The sequence below is a fragment of the Plectropomus leopardus genome, chromosome 14 (assembly GCF_026936395.1).
Source record: "Plectropomus leopardus strain MGB_pleo_1.0 chromosome 14, ASM2693639v1, whole genome shotgun sequence".
Taxonomy (NCBI): domain Eukaryota; kingdom Metazoa; phylum Chordata; class Actinopteri; order Perciformes; family Serranidae; genus Plectropomus; species Plectropomus leopardus.
In genome coordinates this window covers 14,093,285-14,110,897 of record NC_142189.1, presented here as the reverse complement: position 1 = coordinate 14,110,897, position 17,613 = coordinate 14,093,285, and the positions used below count along the sequence as shown (strand labels likewise).

Genomic DNA, 17,613 nt, shown 5'->3' with positions numbered 1-17,613 from the left:
AGGCAAGGCTATAGTATGGCAAAAATGTAGAAAAATAACATGTCCCAAAAACAGCTGAAAACACCATAAAATAGCCTGCCAAGACACACCATAGCATAGAATGTTGCATAAACGGTTAAAAAACAAGTAAAATAATGCATGTCCAAAAAATGACCAAAAAGGCAAGGCTATAAATATGACATGTCCCAAAAACAGCTGAAAACATCTCAAAACAGCATAAAATAGCCTGCCAAGACACACCATAGCATAGAATGTTGCATGCACGGCTAAAAAACAAGTAAAATAATGCATGTCAAAAAAATGACCGAAAAGGCAAGGCTATAGTATGGCAAAAAATTTGAAATATGACATGTCCGAAAAACAGCTGAAAACATCTTAAAACAGCATAAAATAGCCTGCCAAGACACGCCATAGCATAGAATGGTGGTAAACAACCAAAAACAGCATAATTATGCATGTCAAAAAAATGAGCGAAAAGGCAAGGCTATAGTATGGCAAAAAAGTTGAAATATGACATGTCCCAAAAACAGCTGAAACCACCTCAAAACAGCATAAAATAGCCTGCCAAGACACACCATAGCATAGAATGTTGCATACACGGCTAAAAAACAAGTAAAATAATGCATGTCAAAAAAATGACCGAAAAGGCAAGGCTATAGTATGGCAAAAAATTTGAAATATGACATGTCCGAAAAACAGCTGAAAACATCTTAAAACAGCATAAAATAGCCTGCCAAGACACGCCATAGCATAGAATGGTGGTAAACAACCAAAAACAGCATAATTATGCATGTCAAAAAAATGAGCGAAAAGGCAAGGCTATAGTATGGCAAAAATGTTGAAATATGACATGTCCCAAAAACAGCTGAAAACACTTCAAAACAGCATAAAATAGCCTGCCAAGACACGCCATAGCATAGAATGGTGGTAAACAACCAAAAACAGCATAATTATGCATGTCAAAAAAATGAGCGAAAAGGCAAGGCTATAGTATGGCAAAAATGTTGAAATATGACATGTCCCAAAAACAGCTGAAACCACCTCAAAACAGCATAAAATAACCTGCCAAGACACACTATAGCATAGAATGTTGCATAAACGGCTAAAAAACAAGTAAAATAATGAATGTCAAAAAAATGACCGAAAAGGCAAGGCTATAGTATGGCAAAAAATTTGAAATATGACATGTCCCAAAAACAGCTGAAAACATCTTAAAACAGCATAAAATAGCCTGCCAAGACACGCCATAGCATAGAATGGTGGTAAACAACCAAAAACAGCATAATTATGCATGTCAAAAAAATGAGCGAAAAGGCAAGGCTATAGTATGGCAAAAAAATTTGAAATATGACATGTCCTGAAAACAGCTGAAAACACTTCAAAACAGCATAAAATAGCCTGCCAAGACAGGCCATAGCGTAGAATGTTGCAAAAATGCCAACAACACATTAATAATGCATGTCAAAAAAATGACCGAAAAGGCAAGGCTATAGTATGGCAAAAATGTCGAAATATGACATGTCCCAAAAACAGCTGAAACCACCTCAAAACAGCATAAAATAGCCTGCCAAGACACACCATGGCATAGAACGTTGCATAAACGGCTAAAAAACAAGTAAAATAATGCATGTCAAAAAAATGACCGAAAAGGCAAGGCTATAGTATGGCAAAAAATTTGAAATATGACATGTCCCAAAAACAGCTGAAACCACCTCAAAACAGCATAAAATAGCCTGCCAAGACACGCCATAGCATAGAATGGTGGTAAAACAACCAAAAACAGCATAGTCATGCATGTCAAAAAAATGACCGAAAAGGCAAGGCTATAGTATGGCAAAAAAGTTGAAATATGACATGTCCCAAAAACAGCTGAAACCACCTCAAAACAGCATAAAATAGCCTGCCAAGACACACTATAGCATAGAATGTTGCATAAACGGCTAAAAAACAAGTAAAATAATGCATGTCAAAAAAATGACCGAAAAGGCAAGGCTATAGTATGGCAAAAAATTTGAAATATGACATGTCCCAAAAACAGCTGAAAACATCTTAAAACAGCATAAAATAGCCTGCCAAGACACGCCATAGCATAGAATGGTGGTAAAATAACCAAAAACAGCATAATTATGCATGTCAAAAAAATGAGCGAAAAGGCAAGGCTATAGTATGGCAAAAATGTCGAAATATGACATGTCCCAAAAACAGCTGAAAACACTTCAAAACAGCATAAAATAGCCTGCCAAGACATGCCATAGCATAGAATGGTGCTAAAACAACCGAAAACAGCATAATCATGCATGTCAAAAAAAATGACCGAAAAGGCAAGGCTATAGTATGGCAAAAAATTTTAAATATGACATGTCCTGAAAACAGCTGAAAACACTTCAAAACAGCATAAAATAGCCTGCCAAGACACACCATAGCGTAGAATGTTGCAAAAATGCCAACAACACATTAATAATGCATGTCAAAAAAATGACCGAAAAGGCAAGGCTATCCATCCATCCATCCATCCATTTTCTTCCGCTTATCCGGGGTCGGGTCGCGGGGGCAGCAGCCTAAGCAGGGAAACCCAGACTTCCCTCTCCCCGGCCACTTCATCCAGCTCTTCCCGGGGGACCCCGAGGCGTTCCCAGGCCAGCTGAGAGACGTAGTCTCTCCAGCGTGTCCTGGGTCTTCCCCGGGGCCTCCTACCGGTGGGACGTGCCCTGAACACCTCACCAGGGAGGCGTCCTGGAGGCATCCTAATTAGATGCCCGAGCCACCTCATCTGGCTCTTCTCAATGCGGAGGAGCAGCGGCTCTACTCCGAGCTCCTCCCGGATGACCGAGCTTCTCACCCTATCTCTAAGGGAGAGCCCAGCCACCCTACGGAGGAAACTCATTTCGGCCGCTTGTACCCGCGATCTTGTTCTTTCGGTCACTACCCAAAGCTCGTGACCATAGGTGAGGGTAGGAACGAAGATCGACTGGTAAATCGAAAGCTTTGCCTTTCGGCTCAGCTCCCTCTTCACCAAGACAGACCGGTGCAGAGTCCGCATTACTGCAGACGCCGCACCGATCCGCCTGTCGATCTCCCGTTCCATCCTTCCCTCACTCGTGAACAAGACCCCGAGGTACTTAAACTCCTCCACTTGGGGCAGGACTTCATCCCCGATCCGGAGGGGGCACGCCACCCTTTTCCGGCTGAGAACCATGGTCTCGGATTTGGAGGTGCTGATTTTCATTCCAGCCGCTTCACACTCGGCTGCGAACCGATCCAGTGAGAGCTGAAGGTCGCGGCCCGATGAAGCCAACAGGACCACATCATCTGCAAAGAGCAGAGACCTAATCCTGAGGTCACCAAACCGGACCCCCTCAACACCCTGGCTGCGCCTAGAAATTCTGTCCATAAAAGTTATGAACAGAATCGGTGACAAAGGGCAGCCCTGGCGGAGTCCAACCCTCACCGGAAACGAGTTCGACTTACTGCCGGCAATGCGGACCAAGCTCCGGCACCGGTCATACAGAGAACCCCCCACAGGACTCCTCGAGGGACACGGTCGAATGCCTTCTCCAAGTCCACAAAGCACATGTGGACTGGTTGGGCAAACTCCCAAGCACCCTCAAGGATCCTGCCAAGGGTCCAGAGCTGGTCCACAGTTCCACGACCGGGGCGAAAACCGCATTGCTCCTCCTGAATCCGGGGTTCGACTATCCGGTGGACCCTCCTCTCTAGTACCCCCGAATAGACCTTACCAGGGAGGCTGAGGAGTGTGATCCCCCTGTAGTTGGAACACACCCTCCGGTCCCCTTCTTGAAAAGAGGACCACCACCCCAGTCTGCCAGTCCAAGGGCACTGCCCCCGATGTCCACGCAATGTTGCAGTCGTGTCAGCCACGACAGCCCCACAACATCCAGGGCCTTGAGGAACTCCGGGCGGACCTCGTCCACCCCCGGGGCCCTGCCACCGAGGAGCTTTGACCACCTCGGTAACCTCAGCCCCAGAGATAGAGGAGCCCACCCCCGGGTCCCCAGGCCCTGCTTCCCCAACGGAAGGCGTGTCGGTGGGATTGAGGAGGTCTTCGAAGTATTCCTTCCACCGATCCACAACGTCCCGAGTCGAGGTCAGCAGCGCCCCGTCGCCACCATACACAGTGTTGACAGAGCACTGTTTCCCCCTCCTGAGACGCCGAATGGTGGTCCAGAACCTCTTCGAAGCCGTCCGGAAGTCGTTTTCCATGGCCTCGCCGAACTCCTCCCATGCCCGGGTTTTCGCCTCGGCGACCGCCGCCGCACTCCGCTTGGCCTGTCGGTACCTGTCTGCTGCCGCCGGAGTCCCACAGGCCAAGAAGGTCCGATAGGACTCCTTCTTCAGCTTGACGGCACCTTACCGCCCGGTGTCCACCAGCGGGTTCGGGTGTTGCCGCCCCGACAGGCACCAACCACCTTACGGCCACAGCACCGGTCGGCCGCCTCAGCAATGGGGGCACGGAACACGGCCCACTCGGACTCAATGTCCCCAGCCTCCCCCGGGACATGGTCGAAGCTCTTCCGGAGGTGGGAGTTGAAGCTCCTTCTGACGGGAGACTCTGCCAGACGTTCCCAGCAGACCCTCACTATGCGTTTGGGTCTGCCAGGTCTGACCGGCGTCCTCCCCCTCCATCGGAGCCAACTCACCACCAGGTGGTGATCGGTTGACAGCTCCGCCCCTCTCTTCACCCGAGTGTCCAAGACATACGGCCGCAAGTCCAACGATACGACTACAAAGTCGATCATTGAACTGCGGCCTAGGGTGTCCTGATGCCAAGTGCGCATATGGACACCCTTATGCTTGAACATGGTGTTCGTTATGGACAATCTGTGGCGAGCACAGAAGTCCAATAACAAAACACCACTCGGGTTCAGATCGGGGGGGCCATTCCTCCCGATCACGCCCCTCCAGGTCTCACTGTCGTTGCCAATGTGAGCGTTGAAGTCCCCCAGCAGAATGAGGGAGTCCCCAGAAGGAGCACTCTCGAGCACCCCCTCTAAGGACTCCAAAAAGGGTGGATACTCTGAACTGCTGTTTGGACCATAGGCACAAACAACAGTCAGGATCTGTCCCCCAACCCGAAGGCGGAGGGAGGCTACCCTCTCATTCACCGGCGTAAACTCCAACGTGCAGGCGCCGAGCCGGGGGGCAATAAGTATTGCCATCCCTGCCCGGCGCCTCTCACCAGTGGCAACTCCAGAGTGGAAGAGAGTCCATCCCCTCTCGAGAAGACTGGTTCCGGAGCCCAAGCCATGCGTCGAGGTGAGGCCGACTATATCTAGTCGGAACTTCTCAACCTTGCGCACCAGCTCAGGCTCCTTCCCCACCAGAGAGGTGACATTCCACGTCCCCAGAGCTAGCTTCTGCAGCCGAGGATCGGACCACCAAGGTCCCCGCCTTCGGCTGCCGCCCAGCTCACATTGCACCCGACCCCTACGGCCCCTCCTACGGGTGGTGAGCCCACGGGAAGGAGGTCCCATGTCACCTCTTCGGGTCTTGTGAGCTACACTTTGTCTGGTCCCTCCCCTAGGACCTGTTTGCCATGGGTGACCCTACCAGGGGCATGAAGCCCCCGACAACTGAGCTCCTAGGATCACTGGGACACGCAAACCCCTCCACCACGATAAGGTGGTAGCTCAGGGAGGGGGGCAAGGCTATAGTATGGCAAAAATGTCGAAATATGACATGTCCCAAAAACAGCTGAAACCACCTCAAAACAGCATAAAATAGCCTGCCAAGACACACCTTGGCATAGAATGTTGCATAAACGGCTAAAAAACAAGTAAAATAATGCATGTCAAAAAAATGACCGAAAAGGCAAGGCTATAGTATGGCAAAAAATTTGAAATATGACATGTCCCAAAAACAGCTGAAAACATCTCAAAACAGCATAAAATAGCCTGCCAAGACACACCATAGCATAGAATGGTGCTAAAACAACCAAAAACAGCATAATCATGCAGCTGAAAACAACATAAAATAGCATAAAATAGCCTGCCAAGACACACCATAGCATAGAATGTTGCATAAACGGCTAAAAACAAGTAAAATAATGCATGTCCAAAAAATGACCGAAAAGGCAAGGCTATAGTATGGCAAAAATGTCGAAATATGACATGTCCCAAAAACAGCTGAAAACATCTCACAACAGCATAAAATAGCCTGCCAAGACACACCATAGCATAGAATGTTGCATAAACAGCCAAAAACATCATAATTATGCATGTCAAAAAAATGACCGAAAAGGCAAGGCTATAGTATGGCAAAAATGTCGAAATATGACGTCCCAAAAACAGCTGAAACCACCTCAAAACAGCATAAAATAGCCTGCCAAGACACACCATAGCATCGAATGTTGCATACACGGCTAAAAAACAAGTAAAATAATGCATGTCAAAAAAATGACCGAAAAGGCAAGGCTATAGTATGGCAAAAAATTTGAAATATGACATGTCCCAAAAACAGCTGAAAACACTTCAAAACAGCATAAAATAGCCTGCCAAGACACGCCATAGCATAGAATGTTGCATAAACGGCTAAAAAACAAGTAAAATAATGCATGTCAAAAAAATGACTGAAAAGGCAAGGCTATAGTATGGCAAAAAAAATGAAATATGACATGTCCCAAAAGCAGCTGAAAACATCTCAAAACAGCATAAAATAGCCTGCCAAGACACACCTTGGAATAGAATGGTGCTAAAACGTCCAAAAACAGCATTATCATGCATGTCAAAAAATTGACCGAAAAGCAAGGCTATAGTATGGCAAAAATGTCGAAATATGACATGTCCCAAAAACAGCTTAAAACACCTCAAAACAGTATAAATTAGCCTGCCAAGATATGCCATAGCATAGAATGTTGCATAAATGGCTAAAAAACAAGTAAAATAATGCATGTCCAAAAAATGACCGAAAAGGCAAGGCTATAGTATGACAAAAATGTCGAAATGTCCCAAAAACAGCTGAAAACAGCTCAAAAGCAGTAGCATAGGATGTTGCAAAAAAAAAAAAACGGCCAAAAACAGCAAAATAATGCATGTCAAAAAAAAAACAATGACCGAAAAAGTAATGTAATAGTTAAAACATTTGCAAAAAATCTCAAAACAGCATAAAAATATTGGGATAGACACCCAATACATACCATAGTATGGTACAGCATTTCAGCTGTTTCTCGACATGCTACATTATGGTGTATTTGCAACATTCTATAGTATAACGTGTCTTGATATGCTACTTTATGTTTTTCAGCTGTTTTTTGGACGTCACATGTTTGACATTTTGTGACATGCTATACTGTGATGTTTTCGGGCCATTTTTGACAATAAACCAACCTTTGACATTTCTGTTACAGTTTTGACGTTTTTGGGTATTTGCCTTTTTTATGGTATTTTGGACAACATACTTTACTTTGACTTTTTTATCATGTTTTGGACGACATACCATACAATGACATTTTCATGATGTTTTGGACGACATATTTTAGTTCGAAACTTTCATGATACTTTGGATGACATACTGCACTATTGCATTGATGTGATATTTTGGGTGCCATACTATAGTATGACATTTTTATGTTAAAAGAATTGTATGTCATAAAAAAGTCTAAGTAGAGTATTTCATTTAACAAACATGGTTTACTGTGGTATTTTTTATGTCATACTAAACTATGAGGTTTTCAATCAGTTTTTTTAAGGTAACATTAGGCTTTTTCCCCACAAACTTTCTGACATTTCACAGTCTAAACAATTGATTGATTGATTGATTTGTTTGTAATTAATCAATATTCACAGAGGTAATCAAAGGTTAATATGTCTTTCTTGATGCTGTTATTACAACTGTGTCCCATCTAATATTATTCTGTGTTGCAGGATGCCGATCTATCCAGAAACATGCCTGGCAAAGTTAAAGTATCTGCTCCAAACCTGCTTGCTGCCAAGAAGAAATGAGAGACGGGTAAACAAAGACCTGTGGGACTCTGCCAACTTCATCTACATTTAAAGTATGAGCATTACTAGTTAAGATCTGGTCATCACAACCGTGTTTCCCTGTTAAGATATCAAAAATTTTATTTTGAATATTGATTGTATTTGTTGACCAACGATTTGTTTGAAATGAAAACATGTAAATTAAGGAAGCTGAACAGAATTTGTTTATTCTTTGAGTACGAATTAACAGTATACTCTTTATTCTACAATAAAAAACACAGAGGGAACATTGTGCAAACCAGGCAAATACAAAGTCCTACTAACATTAGGCATTTCAGTGCAACGTGGCTCAACATCCAATATACTTGCAGTATTTTAAGTTATTGATTAAATAAATTTAAATGCTACAGGAGCCACTCATGACAATTTAAAAGACTTTATAAGCCTGTTTCAGAATAAAGATCCCCACATTTTGTCACAAATATATAAATACCTATATTTATATATAAATAAAAATTAACATTTCTGTGGCTTCAGAGTAGATAGTCTTGCGTAACAAAGCACTAGTTTTAGGTCTGTGAGACTTAACTATCCAAGATTTAGCAAACGTCTGTGTTAAAGATCGTGCCAAACATTAGCAATAATTAAAGCAACAGGCACTCTAAAAAATTCTGCACTGTTAAAGCAAACTTGTTTCAGCCTCGCACCATTTATTTAGTGTTAAGACATTAGACTGATATTTTAAGTTCGATTTCTGAGTAAGACCAGTGAAAACCACAGTTTGAACAAGTGACTGGCGTATGTGTTTGTTTTACGGGACCTGATCTCTTCTCTTGACTCTTTGACTATACCTACAGGATGCACTACAATCTTGTTGAGGAAAGGGAAGTCCTTCCCTTTTTTCAAACTATTATTTTTCCTTACTAGCCTCACACAATTAATTTTCTCACAGGGTTTCTTTTAGTGGTTTTCCTGAAAAGCTGATCATGAGAGCGGGGTTTTCTGTTCGTATTCTAAGTTGAGCGGGTATCTACTACTGCACTGTCTATCACAACACAATATTAACTTCTCGTTTTAACCAAGTTAAAAAAATAATTGTTTTTGTTAGCATTAATCAACATAACCCCCTAACAATCTTAAGCCCTTTTTACAAAGAGATCATGCTATAGGGCTGCTGCTAAGTCCCTTCTTTTTATTTTCACACAGGACCAAATGACGGCAGTATTGAGCAGCTAACAGTGTGCGATTTTCAATAGCATGTCATCATCGCGGAAGCAAATAAGGCGTGACGTTGCACACAACAGCCTCTAGTTTGACATATATCATACGTTTCTGCAGCACTTTCTAAACAATAACAATGGCATAATGTGTCAATCACAATCATTCACTATTCCTGTTATATGGCAGCTGATCTCATTCTATGTTCGGAGGTTAAGGAAATCCCGAATCACATTGTTTGAGCACTTTGCAGACATTTACAGCTACTGTTCTTTTTCTTTGAGTTAGCCACTTACTGCTACTAGCTGCTTTTTAAATTTCTCGCGGTTGCACGCATAACAACCCCCAGTTGTGCGATCGTACCTTTTATACAGAATGGCGAGGTGGCATAATGGCGCAATATTCCTGCCTTGAACAGGGGCTTTAAACATGGAAGCGCTGTCATAGTTTCCCTGTTTTTGCAGTTACTAATTGCTGACAACTATTTTATCTTATTGTTTTTTATCCAGTACATAAGTAGCAAACCATTTGTCTTAGAACAGGGAAATAAAAACTATGCTGTTACATTTAAACTTTTCAGAATGAATATTTAAAGAAGTCCTGCTGAAAAATTATGCTTTTACTAAAACAAACTAACCCGAAGCTAGTCCAGGAACTGCTGCTCTCTCTTATATGCTGTGCATCACCTGCACTGCAACTCCACTTTATGTTTTACTGGCTTTGCAAGAGTTTAACTTATAAGAAAAGGTAAGAAAAAAAAAAGTTTTAAGGATCGCCTGTGAACAGTGCCAGTCAGGATCCATTTCTAACAGTTCCACAGCTGTTCACTGTTGCTTAGAGATTTTTTGTGTCCACACACATTAAACTAATGCTCCAGTAGGACTACCTGCTTTGAGAGGTAACATTCATCCATACATACATAGTCTCCTGTAATCCTCTGGACTAGACTGACATGTTCGTCTAGGAGCCCAGGGTGTTGACACGTGCCATTCTCAGTTTGAGGCTGTGCAGGAGGTGTTTCGGCAAACAGTCCCAGTAACTAGACAAACGCTCCCTGTGCTGCAAAACAGCCTCCATGCAGAATCTGGGGAGCGGGGACAAGAAAATATGAGCACAAAAATAATAAAAAGGAGAACATCTTAACTTAAGGTGTAAAAATGTTCAAACTCACCGAACTAGTGATTTAGGTTGAACGTTGAAAACCAGTAACTCGTTGCTGTGAGCCTGTCACATATATAAAAAAGACATTTTAATTCAGTAGAAAGTTTTTTAATTAATGTGAAAACAAATGTGTTATATCAAGGTATGACTTGCATCTTACAGCTCTTTGATGAGACAACAGATTGTTGGCACATCCTCCAAACACAAACACCTCTCCATCAGGACCGGAGCATGCTGTGTGCCACAGCCTGAAATACAGCGTAAGGCATCGTCTACATACACATTGTTTTCTCATAAACACATAACCTAATGGGTGATCATTGCCCAGAGTCATTTAGCTTAAACTTAATATGAACACTGTTTGTGTGCTTGTAGGTTAAGATGAGTGGATTACCTCGGGCTCTCTGTGTGACTGTGTTTGAAAGGCTTCCATTCGTTTTTGCTCACATAGTACAGCCAAGCGTCACCTGAAAAATATAATAATTCTTTGAGACAAGCAATCATTTTGAGGTGGCGAGGGATTATTTAGTGTCAGACTCACTCAGTGTCTCTCTGTCTGTGGTGAATCCTCCAAATAAGAAGATGTGGTCTGGTGACACGGGAGTGAAGGAATGCCAAGACCGGCCCACAGGACCCTGCTGGGGAACGCTCCTACAACAGGGACAGATGGGAATATTAGAGCAAGAAAAACACAATTAAGAGAATGCTCAAGGCTAATCATCCTCCAATGGAAAACATGGAAGACCGATATCTAGGATTAGATTCACACATTGACAAAAGATGTCCTGATATTAGGATGGTTTTTAGCTATTGTGAGTGACCTACGTAAATGAAAAACACTTACATTTCATGCCACTCCCATGTGTCTAGGTCGATGTAGTACAGATCATTTAGTCTGTAGTTCTGTGGACCAAAGGAGATGGAGATTGGAGTTGGAAATAATCATTTGTTTTATGGTGAACAGGCAGGTAAAAATAAACTGTGAGTTTAAAGGCGTCTATATCTTGAATTCCTAGTTTCAAATTTCCTTACCTTGTATCTTCCTCCAAAGACATAGCCTCTGTTACCAACTGTGGCACAAGCATGAGCTGCTCTGGGTGATGGGGTGTTCCCCTACATCAGGATATGCCAACAGAGAGAAAATGGATAATGTCATATAGGGGTTAACCGATACCAATAATTAGTAGTCAGTGAGACTGATAACTGATATGTGGAATACAATACAATACAAAACAATAAATATGAAAATCTTTCTGTCAAAATCTAAAAATTGGGATATAACAAACTCCAAAAAAAAAGTTTGATCAAAACTGAAACTTTCCACATCAGAATCCTTTTTTGTTTAATATAAAGTCAAGTGAAAATAAATAAATAATAATAATAATAATAATAATAATAATAATAATAATAAATAAAGCTCGCTTAAGTGCACTGCACTTTTGGATCTTTTCTTTAGCATCCCAACGCCTGTATAAGTGGGGTCACGTTCATTAAATACAGTCTATGGTAAAAACATACCAGAGGGAGAGAGACAGCTGTAGCAAGGCCAAAGTAGCACATTTATTAATCTGTGGATCCCTAATATCACTTTTTTCAGTTGTATAATCTAATATTCCTAAAGAGATGCAGTAAAAGTAGTTATTGGCAAGATAATGACCTGGACATGGGGATGAAAAATGGAGAAGCTGGTCTAAGAGAATGAGGCCTCTACTTGCTACAGGGAAATAACTTGTGTTTGTGCAAGTGTTCACCGTGGTGTTGGGCTGGCTCCATGTAGATGTTTCCAGGTCCAGGATATGGATGTGGTTGTTCCAGCCTCGTCCAGGGCTGTCCCACTGCAGCATAAATCCAATTTTTCAGTCAAGTGTTATAAAACATTATCTCTACCGCAAATAAATGCTCTGACTATTTTTTTTAAACCTGCTGTGAAAGATTATCCTTTAAACCAATAAACTTAAAAATAAACACTGATATAAAAAGATGCAACAATTAAAGTTGGTGTTTATCAAGCAAAGAGGATTTTTGTTAACTGACCACATGTGAGGATGATTCATCATATTCAAAAGTCCCTTGATGAGGTCCTTGTGCAGCGTAGCCATAACCCCCAAAGAATATCAGTCTGCGGTAACAGTAAAAAAAAAAATCTCAAAATATAAGATGACAACAATTGGCGACCACTTTTAAAAACCTTTTTTGATGCCTTTTCTGGTGGAGAGTTATTCATTTTATATCAGTCAATACATTGTGTTGTTTAGGAAAATCCTGCATAGTATACTTTTAATGTTTACCAAACATCAAAATCCAGGAAGAAAAGGTTGTGATCTCTTACCTGTTCTTTTGAACCCAGCACCCTAGCTTGTCCTTGCAGGATGGCGGGAGTCCTTTAAGATCCCTCATTTCCTCCCAGACAAGGTTGGGGGCTCTCAGGGGCAGGCGGTAGATCTGCAAAGCACAGCACAAAATATAGTTTTGTAATATGATCACAAACAGCAAGCTGACCTGCTTCAAGGTCTTATGATTAAACATGAGGCAATCATTTGAAAAATACTTAAGAAATCTGCTTAATGTAAAATACAAACTGTACCCTGTTTGTATTTCCCCTGGCATGATGACCTCCAAATAAGTAGAGGACTCCGTCAACGCACACCCCGCAGCTGCCTGACATGGATGTTTGCAGGTTTCCTCCGGCTACATGCTTTGTCCTGTGAACATTTAGGTTATATTTTGTCTATTTTGTGTGTAAATTAGTAAAAAAAAAAAATAGTGCTCGTGAAAATTGTATCAATATGCAATTTTATTATAACAGCAATTACCATACTCCTGACTCCATGTTGTATGTCCAGATCTCATTTCTCGGCAGATACAAGTCAAAGAATCCGTGGTTTTGAGCATTCTTGTACAAAGAGAGACAAAATGTGTTATGTACATAAATGTACAGACTTGAGAACACAGCTAAAGGAAACATCAAAAACTTTCAGAGTGTTTGGAGGTTTGGCTCAGTGGGTAAATCAGGAGGATATTGTGCCTGAGGTTGCTGGTTCAAGTCTTGGCTTGGAGAGGTGACATCTGACTTTTATGGCATAAATAAAATATCAGCTGATACGTGTGTCTGCTCTGCTAATATAAGTCATTAATGACGTACCTTGCAACAAATATTTAAAACACTTAAAAAACACAATTTTCTCCTGAATTTCCATATACTGAATACTGAATTGTCCCTGCCAAGAACATAGTTGATTATTGGCCTGACTCATATATCAGTCGAGTTTTCGGCAGAAGCCACTGCCGACACTGAGCTAAAGGGAACAACGAAAATACATGAACTATCAGGAGGTTTAGCTCAGTGGATAACTCAGGTGGTTAGTATCCATGAGGTCGCTGGTTCAAGTCTTGTCTGTGACTGTGCTTGCTTTGGGTTTAGCTCAGTCTTTAAAATTCACCAGAGCTAAAGGGAATGTTGGGGGAAAGACAAGAAGTTAGTTTAAGAGTCAGGAAAGACAGTCACGTTATATATGCAGTTTGGTTGTCAGACAAGGACAGTCAAGAGACAGGAAGTTGAGGTGAGAAACAGGAAGCTTGGGTTGAGAGATATAAAGATTAGTCAAGTTACAAGAAATTAAGTTGAGAGACAGGAAGTTGAGTTGAGAGACAGGAAGTTGAGTTACGGTAGAGGATGAGAGTATAAGAGGTGAAAATAGGAAAAAGAAACGGTCAGAAAGTAGAAAATAAGGGACTGAAATAGAAATCTTACAAAAAATGACCTATATATCAACAGGGCAGACAGATATTACAGTCAATATTTATTTATTAATATTTTTTTTGCCATTAAATATCATTTGGCTGTTGATTCATACAGTTTAGACACTAGTTTTGATATTGATATTGAAGTTAAGCACGTAAATTGAGTGAAATATCATTTTGGACAATAAATCAGGTGAAGTGCTCCCAAAACAGGTAAAACCAGTATCGGCAGTGACGTCTGTCGAAAACTTGACTGATATATGAGTCAGGCCGATATTTCTTGATTTAGACAGACGTCACTGCCGATACTGGTTTTACCTGTTTCGGGACCACTTCACCTGATTTATTGTCCAAAATGCTATTTCACTCAATTTACATGCCTTAACTCGTTCTGTAATATCAAAACTAGTGTCTAAACTGTATGAATCAACAGCCAAATGATATTTAATGGCATAAAAAAATATAAATAAATAAATAAATATTGACTGTAATATGTGTCTGCCCTGTTGATATATAGGTCACTTTTTTGTAAGATTTCTATTTCAGTCCCTTATTTTCTACTTTCTGACCGTTTCTTTTTCCTATTTTCACCTCTTATACTCTCATCCTCTACCGTAACTCAACTTCCTGTCTCTCAACTCAACTTCCTGTCTCTCGACTTAATTTCTTGTAACTTGACTAATCTTTATATCTCTCAACCCAAGCTTCCTGTTTCTCACCTCAACTTCCTGTCTCTTGACTGTCTTTCTTGTCTGACAACCAAACTGCATATAACGTGACTGTCTTTCCTGACTCTTAAACTAACTTCTTGTCTTTCCCCCAACATTCCCTTTAGCTCTGTGCTCGCTTCAGGTTGAGCTCAGTCTTTAAAATTCACCAGTCGCAGACAAGACTTGAACCAGCGACCTCATGGATACTAACCATCAGAGTTACCCACTGAGCTAAACTCAACTGGTATATGATTCAGGCCGATAATCAACTTAGTTCTTGGCAGGGACAATTCAGTATTCAGTATTTGGAAATTCTGGAGACAATTGTGTGTTTTTTTTAAAGTGTTTAAAGTGTTCATGGAAAGGTACGTCATTGATAACTTATATTAGCAGGGCAGACACATATGTCAGCCAATATTGTATTTATACCTTAAAAGTCAAAATTCACCTGTTCCAGACAAGACTTGAACCAGAAACCTCATGGACACAAACCACCTGATTTACACACTGAGCTAAACCTCCTGACAATGCACCTGTTTCAATGTTCTCTTTAGCACAGTATCTGCAGTATCATTTGTCGAAAACTCAAGTGATGTATGAGTCAGTCCGATAATCAACTAAGTTCTTGGCAGGTGTTTTTAAACTGTTTAAAGTGTTGGATGCAAAGTACATCAGTGATGACTCATATCAGCAGAGGAGAAACATAGATTAGCTGATATTTTATTTTATTTATGCCATAAAAGTGAAACATCACCTGTCCCAGATAAGACTTGAACCAGCAATCTCAGGTACAATGACCACCTGATTTAACCACTGAGCCAAACCTCCAGACATCCTAAAGTTTTCGATGTTCCCTTTATCTCAGCATCAGCAGTGACGTATGACAAAAACTCAAGCGATATATGAGTCAGGCTGTTCTTGGCAGGGAAAGTTCAGTGTTCAGTATATGGAAATTCAGGAGACAAGGAGACAATTGTGTGTTTTTTTTTTAAACTGCTTTAAATGTTTGGTGCAAGGCACATAATCGATGACTTATACCAGCAGAGCAGAAAAATACATTAGCTGATATTTCATTTCTGCCACAAAAGTCAAACGCCACCTGTCCCAGATAAGACTTGTACCAGCAATCTCAAACATACAAAACGCCTGATTTCCCCACTGAGCCAAACCTCCTGACACTGTGAAAGTTTATGACGTTCCCTTTAGGTCAGCATTAGCAGTGACATCTGTTGAAAACTCAACTGATATATAAGCCAGGCCGATAATCAACTAAGTTCTTCGCAGGGAGAATTCCTTATTCAGTATTTTAAAATTCAGGAGACAAGGAGACAATTGTGTGTTTTTTAACTGTTTTCAATGTTCGTTGCAAGGTGCGTCATCAATGACTTATATCAGAAGAGCAGATAGATATCAGCCAAAATTCTGCTCATGCCATGAAAGTCAAATGCCACAGATGAGCCTTGAACCAGCAACCTCAGGCAAACTAACCTCCTGATTTACCCACTGAACCAAATGAGCTTTCATAAGTTTATGAGCATGTTTAGACCTCCAAAAATGTGATTCATTTAGCAGAAAAATAATAATTATCTGAATTCCAAGAGGGTCCTCACACAGTTCGTGCACAGCATGGATGTATTATAAGGAAGTCGGTGCACAGGCCCTAAATTAAAACAGTTATCAAGACATTTAACTTTCAAAACCCCTTACCTTGTATCCACCCCAAATATACATGATGTTTCTGTCAATCACAGCTATGTGACCACTGCGCTCTGCTGGGGTGTCCAACTCAAAGGACTCAGATGCTTCAGTGTCCAAGGGTTGTTCATCCTCCACCTCCTCCTCTTCTTCATCTTCCTCGTCCTCATCCATGTCGTCATTGACCATCCAAGCAAACAGTCTGTCATCTTCATCTCTGTCTGAGTCATTGTCATCCTCTCCGGCTGGCACATCCCCCATGTCTTCCTCCATCTCTTCCATTCTCTCTGCCATGTCAGCCTCTACTGTCTCCTGTCCGTGCCAGAGGCCAGAAAGAAAATCATGTGGGTTACTGCTGATACGATTATTCGATAAGCTAATTTTCCAATAATCTAATTAAAACAGGTACACAGAAAACGACCCACATTCAAAACAATAGATGTTAGGGTATGCTTTTCAGCTGACGTTACTCATAACAGACAACATCGTCTTATTTTCGCTCTGTATCTTCGTTTCTCTTAATGTTTAATTCACACATTCAACCTTTTAAATTCACTTTTTAGTCACTTTGTTAGCGAGAATTTAGCCAATTTAGGGCAACGCCGTTAGCTGGCAACACGATTACTGCTGACCTACTTTGCTAGCTTAATTATTTAGGTTACTAAATCAACCTTGGCCGTTAGCTTAGCTTTTGTCTTAGAGATTAGACTAACTGAAGATCCGGAATTGATTGATTTATTAGGTTTAAACTGAATAAACTAGTTACTGCCTACCAAGATAGCAAGCACGTAACAGCTGTTTGTCGGGTGCCTCCGTCAGCTACAAGACGTCAGAAAATTCAAAAATACAAAACAGTCGGTGTAAAAAAAAGTCTTAAATCGCACCGGCCACGTTTGCGTCGATGCAAACCTACATGTAAATGCAGTTCTTGTAAAATAAATTACACTCACCGTTGCCTTATGTTGGGAGATGTTTGTTTTTCCTGCAAATTTCAAACGCAGTACGCCATGTAACTGAGGTCATCACAAGCGTTGTGGGGGCACGACCGGAAGTTGTGGACTTCTTAAATCCGCCATCTTGGTAAGGTCGGCATAGATCGATCGATCGATAGATAGATAGATGGATGGGCTGGAAGTATCAAAAATATTGGA

The 17,613-nt window shown here is 41.5% G+C and overlaps 2 protein-coding genes across 3 annotated transcripts in view; one reads left to right on the top strand and one right to left on the bottom strand.

Annotated features, from left to right (window-relative positions):
* The window catches only part of nemf (nuclear export mediator factor), a 40,703-nt gene extending 32,557 nt beyond the window's left edge, over positions 1-8,146 (top strand). The window contains exon 32 of the mRNA XM_088087138.1: positions 7,881-8,146. Coding sequence (XP_087943264.1) covers positions 7,881-7,958 — 78 coding nt within the window. The 3' untranslated portion in view covers positions 7,959-8,146. The remainder of the gene's footprint in view (positions 1-7,880) is intronic.
* klhdc2 (kelch domain containing 2) lies at positions 8,144-17,545 on the bottom strand. 2 transcript variants are annotated; one of them, XM_042501447.2, is made up of 14 exons: positions 17,413-17,545; positions 16,475-16,774; positions 13,130-13,209; positions 12,901-13,018; positions 12,646-12,758; positions 12,351-12,435; positions 12,068-12,151; positions 11,349-11,429; positions 11,161-11,219; positions 10,858-10,967; positions 10,711-10,783; positions 10,477-10,564; positions 10,327-10,379; positions 8,144-10,239 (listed from the first exon to the last, which is right to left on the bottom strand). In XM_042501447.2, the coding sequence occupies exons 2-14, from the start codon at positions 16,754-16,756 to the stop codon at positions 10,116-10,118; spliced, it is 1,350 nt and encodes a 449-aa protein (XP_042357381.2). In that variant the 5' UTR covers positions 16,757-16,774; positions 17,413-17,545; the 3' UTR covers positions 8,144-10,115. The 2 variants fall into 2 exon arrangements, with proteins under 2 accessions (XP_042357381.2, XP_087943266.1); XM_088087140.1 differs by lacking the exon at positions 17,413-17,545 and adding an exon at positions 17,236-17,356.
* Positions 17,546-17,613: the final 68 nt, after the last annotated feature.